General features: G+C 36.4%; 1 protein-coding gene across 1 annotated transcript; it reads left to right on the top strand.

The window, feature by feature from the left end:
* On the top strand, positions 1-11,911 carry LOC125272895 (CD48 antigen-like). The gene is made up of 5 exons (XM_048198061.1): positions 1-217; positions 975-1,271; positions 1,365-1,613; positions 8,105-8,187; positions 11,807-11,911. Exons 1-5 carry the CDS (start codon positions 160-162, stop codon positions 11,909-11,911), a joined length of 792 nt encoding a protein of 263 aa, XP_048054018.1. The 5' UTR covers positions 1-159.
* Positions 11,912-12,382: the final 471 nt, after the last annotated feature.

Below are 12,382 nucleotides of genomic sequence, written 5' to 3'. Positions count from 1 at the left end.
ATCCTATTTTTTTTTTGGTATCACATTTCTGCCATGTTCTGACATGTTCATGATTCTGTCTGCATACCTTCCAACTCTGATCACAAACAGGACTCTTTCCTGTTTTCTCCAGTTGATTGTTGAAAAGGTTCTGGAACATTTGCTGAGTTCAGAAAAACAATGATCTTCCAATACAATCTGATATTGATGTTCCTCTGTGGCTTCGCTGCACTCTCTGGTAGGTTGTGACTTCATTTTGTATAAATATATGTTAATAGACTGAAGTTGAGATTTAAAAGTTATGATGTGATTAAAAGATATTAAGAATAGTAATCCACATTAACATTTGTTCTCATACATACTGCATTTTATATCAACTCAATATTATAAATCACCATAAATAATGTTTTAGTCTTAACTTATTGTAGAAAGATCTAAATTCATTTTGTCACTTTCGGCATTTATAGTTCTGTGAAGGACATTTAACATTCATGGAATCTTTCCATTCCACAAAAAGTTCTTTGTAGTAGAAAAAGGTTCTTTAGATTATTAAAATGTTAGAAATAAATGGTTCTTCGTTGCTGCTAAAACTCTCTTTTAGAACATTTATTTTTATAGTTGTCTCACAGAGTTTGTCACAATCTGGGTATTTCAGTAACTATAAGAGTTTGAGTCAAAAGTCTTATTTTATCAAGCACAAATTTTACTGTTTAAATTCTGCCTAATGCAGATCCCCGTTTGTGACGACAGATCCTGTTGTTGTTATAGGAGTCAGCGTGAGTTAAATGAACTGTATCATATTTCTTGGTGGGAACAGAATATTTAATGGTGTCCAATAGTTTTGTCTAAAGTTAGTTTCTAAATCAACTTTTAAAAAGAAACCCAGTCTGAGAATTATTCATTCTGTTTTTATGCCTTTTCCTCACAGTGAACCACATGAGCAGTTGAACCCTTTTGAGATTTATTAAATACTAATATTATTTTATTTATTAAAGTCTCAACAGAGACATGTGGAAAAGATCTACTAGTGGGAACGTCCTGCATCATGAAGCTGAGAACAAAAAACAATGAGAAACCTTATGAGATAAAATGGGTACATGACAGAAACGGTGACATTCTTCGCTGGAGAGATGGGAGAATCAAAGTGAAAGCTGAAGGTGTATCTAAGGAAGAAGATGGATCATTAAGATTTCAAAGTGTTAGTCTGAAGGACACGGGCACATATACATACACTGTTACTAGTTCTGATGGTACAGAAATGGGTAAAGGAGAAGCAGAAATTAAAGTATATGGTAAGATGATAAATATTTCTACACTTCCAACACAATAATAATAACAAAATAAGATTGTATATTTAGGAAATAACCACAATGTTTGTGATACAGAAAAGGTCCCTAAACCTACTGTGAAGATCAACTGCACCGCTGATGGGAATGCTACTCTCACCTGTGACGTGGAAAACAGTAAAGATCCGAGTCTGACTGTATCCTGGTATGAAGATGGAAAACTCATCCAGAATGAAATAAAACCTCAAGTGTTCTTGACATCTACTCAAGTACAGGAGAATAAACCGTACTCATGCGAGACACACAATCCTGTCAGCGAAGATAAAAGTGAGAGTGTTACAGTATCATGTAAGTTATTTTATTTCACATGCTTTTCATTCTTAAATATATACTGATTTTGTGTTATAATTAATTATTCAGTCTTTTATCTTTGTTAAAAATGCTCTAAGGAAACATATAAAAACATCTAAATCTAGAGCTTTCGGCATTTTGAACAGACCTGAACTTAAATATTCATAGGCGTAATTTGCGGGTGGGACATGTCCCCACCACTTTTTGAAAGGGTCGATATTGTCCCCATCACTTTTTGAAACATCTCGCGGATATCTAATACAAAAAAAAAAAAAAATCATTTTTATTATCAATTTGTGTTAATAATAGGCGATCTGGCGCTGGGATGTGTTGTTTTTGAAAACATGTTGAGTGCTCGTTGTCGCTGTTATCAGAGGCGCAACAGTGTTCTCTTGGCGCTCGTGCACACTGCGCAGTGTTCACACGGACGAGCGCTTCAATCTATCGCTTAACTGTTGCAGAGACTCTCTATTCGTTATTGAATCACAAAACAAAATACAAATAAACGTCTCCCTGCTCTTGATATACAATCACTGACGAACATCTTTGGTTTTAATGGATTCGAACCCAGAATCTCTTGCATGCTAAACAAAAATATTGCCTCCAGTCCATCAGGACAATCTACTTACAACAGCGGATCCACGTATTTATTAGCTAATATACTCTCGAGACATACAGGGAGTGCAGAATTATTAGGCAAGTTGATTTTCTGATCATATTTTTTTCCCAAGCACATTTTACCAATTCCAATCCACATCAATCTTAATAACTACTATTAATATTGTTTTAATCATTTATAAGTGATATATAATTGTTCATGAAGGCTGGAAATGAAAAATGCCTTATATTCAGGTGTGCAGAATTATTAGGCAAGTTTTCTTTTACAGGCAAAATGAGCCAAAAAAGAGATTTAACTCAGACTGAAAAGTCAAAATTATTAAATACTCATGAGAAGGACGCAACACTAATGCAATACTAGAAATTGCAAAGTTAAAGCATGACCAAGGGACAGCAAAATGCTCATTGGGTCAGCGGGGTCAGACAAAAACAGGTGGAAAAGAAAAGACACGTTAACTGCAAAATAATTAAGAATTATGTGTGAAACCATCAGGAACCCTTTAGTCTCCAGCGCCACCATTTTCCAGAACTGCAACCTACCTGGAGTCTCCAGAAGTGCAAGGTCTCAGGATCTCAGAGACTTAGGTTAGCTAAAGAATCCTAAAAAATGACCCGCACTTGATAAGAATCACAAGCTGAAGTGTTATAAAATACATGAAGACTGGGTTTTTATAGGCCTTATAAACAGACAGCTTGAGAGTGACTCCTGAAGGACCAGCACCACATCCTCTTGTACCACTGTTTGAAGAATTTATCTTCCAGAATCTGGCAGTAAGTTTTGGAAGATCATTTTTAGTCCATCTCTGCAAGACAGACATTTCAGGATAAGAGATGGACTAAAAGTGAACTCAAACACCTTACTGCCAGATTCTGGATAAATTCTTCAAACAGTGGTACAAGAGGATGTGGTGCTGGTCCATCAGGAGTCATTCTCAAGCTGTCTGTCTATAAGCCCTATTAAAACCCAGTCTTCATGTATTTTATAACACTTCAGCTTGTGATTCTTATCAAGTGCAGGTCATTTTTTAGGATTCTTTAGCTAACCTAAGTCTCTGAGATCCTAACACCTTGCACTTCTGGAGACTCCAGGTAGGTTGCAGCTCTGGAAAATGGTGGCGCTGGAGACTAAAGGGTTCCTGATGGTTTCACACTTAATTCTTCACCTTAATTCTTAATTATTTTGCAGTTAACATGTGTCTTTTCTTTTCCACCTGTTTTTGTCTGACCCCGCTGACCCAATTAGCATTTTGCTGTCCCTTGGTCATGCTTTAACTTTGCAATTTCTAGTATTGCATTAGTATTGCGTCCTTCTCATGAGTATTTAATAATTTTTGACTTTTCAGTCTGAGTTAAATCTCTTTTTTGGCTCATTTTGCCTGTAAAAGAAAACTTGCCTAATAATTCTGAACACCTGAATATAAGGCATTTTTCATTTCCAGCCTTCATGAACAATTATATATCACTTATAAATGATTAAAAACAATATTAATAGTAGTTATTAAGATTGATGTGGATTGGAATTGGTAAAATGTGCTTGGGAAAAAAATATGATCAGAAAATCAACTTGCCTAATAATTCTGCACTCCCTGTATTGTATTATAGCAGATGTAAGGAAGAAACTATCATATTAATTTTAATATCATATTATTATTATTGTAATAATACAATTACAATACCTTATACCAATAACTTCCCTATTGAAGTTGTTGAGAAAACTCAAGTTGTCACTTTTTTTTTCAATTGCTAACAAACCTTTGTCCAATCTGTAGTTATATTTTCAAAACTCTAAAGACATTTAGCAGAACATCCGTCTGTTGTGGCCATAACATTATCACAGTTCATGTCGTTTTCACACAAAATGCAGTCAATTAACTACGGCGCCCCTATAGGGACGCGGTGGAAAAAAAAAATTGGGAAGGGAGGAAATTTTACATGCTGGTGGAAAAAAAATTGGGATGGGAGGATTTTTTTTATTATTATTATTATTATTTTTAATATTTTGCGTTCCCTTGCAAAACTTTTGCGTTCCCACATAAAGATATTTGCGTTTCCTCTCAAATATATTATGTTCCCTTGCTGTGAGCTCGGACAAACACTTCCTCTTTTATGTCCCGCTGGCTGGCAGTAGTGTTTCAGTTAGTAACATAGTTATTAATGCACACAAATAATGCGCAGCTCTTAGAGTTTGAACTCGTTGGACTCAAATATAAAGAAATGCAATCAGTGCTTATTGCAGTTCAGCTGGCAATATATTCACAGATTCGAGTTTCCCGGATTAATAACTCGTGAGCTAAACGTTGTTAAAACAAAAATGCAGCTACTTCCAATCATATAGTAACCTAGACAACAAGCTACAACAACCCAATTTTCCTCAAATGCGCTTTATAATAAATTGGTCTCTATGAGCAGGCGGCGGAGATACACGTCTGAAGGGACCGTCTGAAAAGTGCAAAACCCAAAACACTTTTGCTCATTTTATATTATGAAAAATACTCAATAACTTCACTGTAACACACTGTGCTGTCACCAAATTCAGTTTATACATCACTGCCGTCCTGCTGGTTAGGTACTACAACACTTAGTTTGGCAAGTAGCACAAAAGGCCTCCTTTACACAAATGATGTTGGTACACAGCTTACATACAACAGCTTTTGCATGATAATTGCTTACTGGATTTGATGACATTACAATTTATTTATTATTTTTACTAATAACAGTGAAGTTATTATTTTATTTAATAATTAAAAAAAATAAAATTGAAATTAATTTGGTGACAGTACAGTGTGTTACAGTGAAGTTGAGTATTTTACATAATATAAAATGAGCAAAAGGGTTTTGAACTTTTCAGACGGTCCCTTCAGACGTGTATCTCCGCCGCCTGCTCATAGGCTGCGTTTACACTTGGCATTAACATGCGACCTGTATCTGGATGTTTTCCACATACGCATTGAAAAGACAAGTGTAAACGCGTTTGTGATCGGAATGTTATCCGATCAACGTGTCCTGGTTTGGAGGTAGTCGAGGACGCATTGTGGTCGGATCTCAGTGTAATGTAAACGCGATTCAGCCATCGTATCTACATTCAGAGGGCGACGTCATTTAAATCTCCGCCCAGTTTCTCCGCGTGGCTGTCAGAAAATAATGGACAGACGCAGTTTTGTCAAGAAATTAAACTTCTTTGAACTTTACAATAAATTTCTATCTTTAAAACAGCTTATTTAGACTTGCATGAAACCCTGTGTGTCATTTTTCATTTTAATTGTGCAAGGTTATAAAAACATACGCGATCGCCTCGTTTAGATGGTTTCATTTTATTTCCAATATTGCACTCTTAACTTAATAACTTTAAACCTGGATGATGTGACTTGTGACTTGTAGTGAATGAAAGCAATAGGACATTGTTTAATTTGTATCGCCTTTACTCTTATCTGGTGTCGTATAGCCTACCCTTGTTTAGTTTTAATTAATGTGATGTGCGTTCTTTTATTTCTTTAATACAAAGTGTTCGGATTCTGCCGTTACATATTACACAAACAATACAAATGCTTGCGTGCTCCTTTCAGTCATGAAATCCATCGAAATATTTTTTTCACCATACAAGATTAATGTTGGGAAACTTAAATTTGTAGATTATGCTCTCTCCCACACAGCAGGAGAGTAGGCGGATCCGCATTCAAGTCGCCAAATCCGCGTGACTCTCACATTCGTTTTGGCGCCGCACAGAGGATCAGCTCCACCTCCGGGCGGCGCCGTAAATTCTACTGTCAATCAGCGGATCCGCGGACGCGCACGCGCCTTTACTGTAACGGTTGTATCAATTTGCGGGTCCCAAACGGACCCGCCGTGGAGGTAAGGTTTTAATCGATACGGGTCCGTTCGCGGATACGTTCCGGAAGCCGCGATACCTCCGCGGCGTCCTTTTGCTGTGTGGGCTATTTGTAATCGATTGTACTTTTGTGGAATAAATCACAAAAATTCCGTGCTGTTTGCACTGCATTGATAGAGACTAAAGTGAAAGGTTTTTTTTTTTATATGAGGCTATTTGAAGCATCTGCCTTTCAAACGCGCCTAATTTAAATATTGTGCGTGAAACAGAAATCAGATCAGTTATTCAGACACAGAGGCCACTTAATGTGATCAAATATAAACGCGCTGTGTCCTGATTAGCTAATGATCTGATCTGCTTGATCGGATCACGGTGATCGCATATTATGCCAAGTGTAAACGCAGCCATAGAGACCAATTTATAGATTATAAAGCACATTTGAGGAAAATTGGGTTGTTGTTGCTCGTTGTCTAGGTTACTATGATTGGAAGTAGTTGCATTTGTGTTTTAACAACGTTTATCTCACGAGTTATTAATCCGGGAAGCTCGAATCTGTGAATATACTGCCAGCTGAACTGCTTGACATAAGCACTGACTACATTTCTTTATATTGGAGTCCAACAAGTTCAAACTCTAAGAGCTGCGCATTATTTGTGTGCATTATTAACATATGTCACTAACTGAAACACTACTGCCAGCCAGCGGGACATAAAAGAGGAAGTGTTTGTCCGAGCTCACAGCAAGGGAACGATTATAACTTTGCGAGGGAACGCAAAGTTTCTCGGGGGAACGCAAAAGTTTTGCGAGGGAACGCAAAAGATTTGAAAACAAAAAAAAATTCTCCCTTCCCAATTTTTTTTTCTACCACCATGTCCATGTCCCTTTAGGGGCTCTAATTTGGAGGCATATGGTGTTGAAGTTCTTTTCATTACATGGACCCAATAGGACTCTGAATTTTTGTTCAGTGTGGATAAAGAACAACACAGAGGAACAGAGAGAGAAAGGGTGAGGGAGAGGAATAGATGAAGGAGGAGAGGAATAGTTGGATCAGGAGAAGGGAGAAGAAGAGTTAGGGGAGAGGAGTAAGATTGTGTGCTGGATTGTGCATCTCTATGGTTTCCCCCCCTTGCACATGTAGAACCTATGAAAGCTTATTTCTACCATGCTTAGAAAATAAAAAAGGTAAGTGTGACTTTTTTTCTTCTCTCAATTCCTATCTATCTCACAATTCTGAGGAAAAAAAGTCAGAATTATGAGATGTAAAAGCAAGATGACAACATGACAAATAATAACCATAATTAAACTAAACCATACCTGTTCTATCTTCGTGCAGCATATATTCTCTGGCTCTATAGGATCTTGCAACAGTTCTTACATGAGCTATTTATAGATTATCATGACATAATATGCAATCAATAACTTTAAGATATCTCACATCAGCTACATAAATTCATCAGCTAACCGTTCAGAAATGTCCAGTTGCATTCTGTTGTCACTTCTTCCTGAGTCTCTCCATCAATGTCCGACTTTGGTTCAAACATTAAAGGCTGAACAGTTTCTGACATTTTCAGTGAGTCTGCGGTAATCAGCGCTGCTAACACGAGTGACAAATTTAACATGCTATAAAAAAAAAAATATCTGTGGGGTATTTTGAGCTAAACTCAAAAAGTATTACTGCTTTTTTTTTTTTTTAAGCATTACTGAAGGAGAAATATGAATGTTGCACACTTGTTGATGCTTTACTTCACTATCCAATTCAAACCATCCAGCAGTAGACGTTAAAACGAAATGTATACTTTAAACAACTATATTCGCCTACAAAACTAATTTTAGGCATTAAAATGGAAATTCTCAGATCAAATTGTTTTTAAGGTTATTATAAGTAAATTCATTGAAATGTGTCTAAACATTTGACTCTCATGAAATAACGTTAGATTGTACAGTATTATGCATGATGCAGTTTGTAGGATTTAAAACAGCTTAAAACAGATGTAATAATACACTTGTTTGTTATTGATTTCAAGACATTGTTCCTCTCTTATAGGTGGAAACAATGACCATGATTCTAGCAATAGGTATAATGACTTTGACTCTGGCGTTGACTCTGACTCTCCTTCATGGATCATGGTGAGCATCCTAGCCAGCGGAGGAGTCCTTCTGCTGCTGCTAATATGAGTTCTCATCATCTGAGCATATTGAAGCTGTCAGCGACACATGAAGCACCAACAAGATCAGCAACGTCTTCATCTCCTCTAAAATTATGCAATGAGCATTTGTATTTTTAACGAAAAGATCAAACTGAAGCTGTTGTGCTTGTTGAGCTTGAAAAATATTAAATACAGTCATTTGAATAAAATTATACATTTTTGAACGTTCCTAGAAATGTATCTTCTCAAAAACTGTTTTTTATAATTAAAGGGTCATGATACATTAAAACTAAATTTCCTGAGATTTTAACAGGATTATGTGTGTTGAACATCATAGAGGTCAATATTACCATCTTTTATATATATATATTTTTTTTATTGTTCTGCCAAGGTTTTTATTTTTATTACGAAATGTCCCATTGTTTTAGCCTGGTAATACCAGACTCTGCTACTTCACTTTGCTTCGTAGACAGAGTCTGGAATGGCATAATAGAGAAGTGTTTTCTCTCTCGCTAGGGGACGCTTGTCTGAAGTTTAAAATCATTGGTTACCCGTAAGCCAATCAGATACGTTTAGTTATGACGTATGTTATCCACCTGTACAGCCGCATCGAAGCACAGACATCATGCATCGAACTCAAATCTATGATTGAACTTCCACTGTAAACCTGTTGTAAACACATGATGATGTGAGCGAAATACCGGAGTGAACATGGCTGTAAACGACTTTTGCAGATTATGCGAAGTTAATGCATCCCGAAGTTTGCATCCCGTGTCTCGTTTCCCATTTCCGCGGTCGTTTCGGTTTTCGATTTCTCTAACCTACAATGTAAAACTCGGCGCTTAGCATCTATGTCACGGCTCTCAGCCCGCCCTCTGTTCATTGATTGGCCCGGCTGTTTCCAGACCGGTGGCAAACACAAAGCTCTGACGCTGTATCAGACTGAGTACAGAAGCGAAATGAAATTGAGCGGAAGTAGGAAGTCTGACGTAGTCAGGCTACCATTGTTTATCCCCAAATCTTTCTTTAAGGAGTTAGACAAACTTTTATCTTCCTTCATATGGTGTCCCTCAGGGGGCCTGTTTTGGGACCCATTTTATTTTCTTTGTATATAAATAATATTTGTGATAACATTCCCAATGTACCATCTTTATGCAGACGACACTGCAATTTATTGCTGTGCTTCATCAGCTTCACAAGCTCTTCACTATCTACAGTCAGCGTTTGATATTGTTCAATCTCGTCTATGTCAACTTAAACTAGTTTTAAATATAGATAAAACTAAACTAATGATTTTTTCAAATTCTAAAGCTGTATCAAGTAATCTACCTGATATAATATCTTCTCAGGGAGCAAAAATAGAATGTGTTGCAAGTTATAAGTACCTGGGTATTTTACTTGATAATCGATTAACCTTTAAGCCACACATTGATAAATAACTTTCAAAACTTAAGCTTAAAAGGTTAGTTCACCCCAAAATGAAAATTCATTTATTACTCACCCTAATGTCGTTTTACACCCGTAAGACCTTCGTTAATCTTCAGAACACAAATTAAGATATTTAGTTGAAATCCAATGGCTCCGTGAGTCCTGCATAGGGAGCAATGATATTTCCTCTCTCTCAAGATCCATTAATGTACTAAAAACATATTTAAATCAGTTCATGTGAGTACAGTGGTTCAATGTTAAAATTATAAAGCGACGAGAATATTTTTGGAGCACCAAAAAAAACAAAATAACGACTTATTTAGTGATGGCCGATTTCAAAACAATGCCTCAGGAAGCATCGGCGCATAATGAATCAGTGTATCGAATCTGTTGTTCGGAACGCCAAAGTCACGTGATTTCAGCCGTTGGCAGTTTGACACACGATCTGAATCATGATTCGATACACTGATTCATTTGTGCTCTGATGCTTCCTGAAGCAGTGTTTTGAAATCATTTTGAAATATTGTTTTACTGGTATTGTTTTATTTATAAGTCTGTCTGTGGTCTAACTCCATCTTACTTGTCTCTTAGCTTTTCAAACACAAATGTTTGTTACAATCTATTTTGTTTTTGTCTTGATGTGTATTTGTATGTCTATGTTACTGCTGCTGCTTTTTTGGCCAGGTCACTCTTGTAAAAGAGATTTTAATCTCAATGAGTTTTTTAACCTGGTTAAATAAAGGAATGAATGAATGCATTCCAAAAATCAGGAAATATTTTTTTTTTTTAGAAAGACAGAAAGAAGAAGGGGGACTGGCATTGCCCAACTTTATATATTATTATTGGTCATGTAATATTGGTAAAGTTATCTATTGGGCAGAACATTTGAATAAGGAGAACGAACCTGTTTGGGTGGAGATGGAACAGGCATCTTGTGGTCCAGTCTCTGTTCTCAATGCTCTGTGCCCCACTACCACTCAACAGGAAGTATTTGACAAGCAACCCATTGGTGACTAGCTCTCTAAAATATGGGCTCAGTTTAGGTCACACTTTAAGCAAAAACAAGCACTTTCCTTGTTACCCATTACTCCCAATGCAGTGTTTCCACCATCCTTAATTGATCATGCATTTCAGGCATGTTTAGAAAGGGACTCAGGTGTGTAAGGGATTTTTTTCAAGGCGGTAGTTTTGTCTCTTTTGAACATATGATTAAAGCATTTGATATACCTAAATCTAATTTTTATAGATATCTGCAGATGCAAAGTCTAGTCAAAAAAAATTGTAATACCCTTTCGGCCCCTCTTCCTCATAGTTGGATTGAGGAGCTCTTTGACTTGAATATATCTGAGTGAGGTCTGATATCAACAGTGTACAGTCTGATTCAAAGAGCAGCCTCTCCATCTTTAGACTTTTTAAAGAAACAGTAGGAAGAGGATTTGGGAAGTGTAGTTACAGAAGCAGTCTGGCAATCAGCCATTAGGCGAATTTATTCAACATCTATTTGTGTCAGACATGGACTACTGCAATTCAACATAATCCATTGGCTACACTTTTCTAGAAGTAAACTGGCAAGAATATTCCCAGAAACAGACCCGACATGTTCTAGATGTCACAGATATGAGGCCACTTTGGGTCATGTTTTGGGTATGCCCAGTTCTAGGATCATTCTGGTCTGCTGTGTTTGAGACATTTTCATATATGTGTGGAAAGGAGATAAAACCAGACCCCATAATAGCAATATTTGGTGTGGCATCTGAGAACCTCTCACTACCACCAAGTCAATCGGATGCACTGGCTTTCTCTTTTTTGTTGGCCCGACACTTAGTAGATTTAAAACCACCATTATAAACATTTTTGGGTCATGATCCACCAGTTGAGAACCTTTTCATTCAGACTTTCTATCTATCTATACATTTGAAAAACATTTTTTTTAAATCGTTGCTTGCCAGCTTTCTAGTCCGCAGGATCAATATAAAAAAAGCTGGCCAACATCTCAAAACATCAGATGCATTCTGCAGCACATTAGATGACATATTTCCACCCCTGTGAACATCTTTTTTTTTTTTTTTTTTTTTTGTGAAGCTCCGTGTCATCTTCATTTTCATGATTCTGTCTGCATAACCTCCAACTCTCTGATCGCAAACAGGATTCTTTTTTTCTGTTTCCTCCAGTTGATTGTGAGAAGGTTCTGGAACATTTGCTGTGTTCAGAAGAGCAATGATCTTCCAGTACAGTCTGATATTGATCTTGTGTGGCTTCGCTGCACTCTCTGGTAGGTTGTGACTTCATTTTCTACAGAAATGTTAAAAGACTGAAGTTGAGATCAAAAGATACGATGTGACTTAAAGATATTAAGAATGGTAATCCACATTAACATTTGTTCTCATGCATACTGCTTCATTTTATATCAACTCAATATTATAAATCACCATAAATCATGTTTTAGTTTTAACTTATTGTAGAAAGTTCTAAATTCACTTTTGTCACTTTTGGCATTTATGGATCCGGAAGAACATTTAACATTCATAGAATCTTTCCATTCCACAAAAAGTTCTTTGTAGTGGAAAAAGGTTCTTTAGATTATAAAAATGTTTTATAAAATAAGAAATAAATGGTTCTTTTAAGAACTTTTGACTGAAAGATTCTTAGGGTAAAGGAGAAACAGAAATTAAAGTATATGGTAAGATGACAAATATTTCTACCCTTCCAACACAATAATTTTATATTTTTATATTTCTATAGTAGTT

Source organism: Megalobrama amblycephala, linkage group LG7 (genome assembly GCF_018812025.1).
Source record: "Megalobrama amblycephala isolate DHTTF-2021 linkage group LG7, ASM1881202v1, whole genome shotgun sequence".
Lineage (NCBI taxonomy): Eukaryota > Metazoa > Chordata > Actinopteri > Cypriniformes > Xenocyprididae > Megalobrama > Megalobrama amblycephala.
The sequence above is the reverse complement of the archived record's forward strand: the minus strand, read 5'-3'. Positions and strand labels throughout refer to the sequence as shown.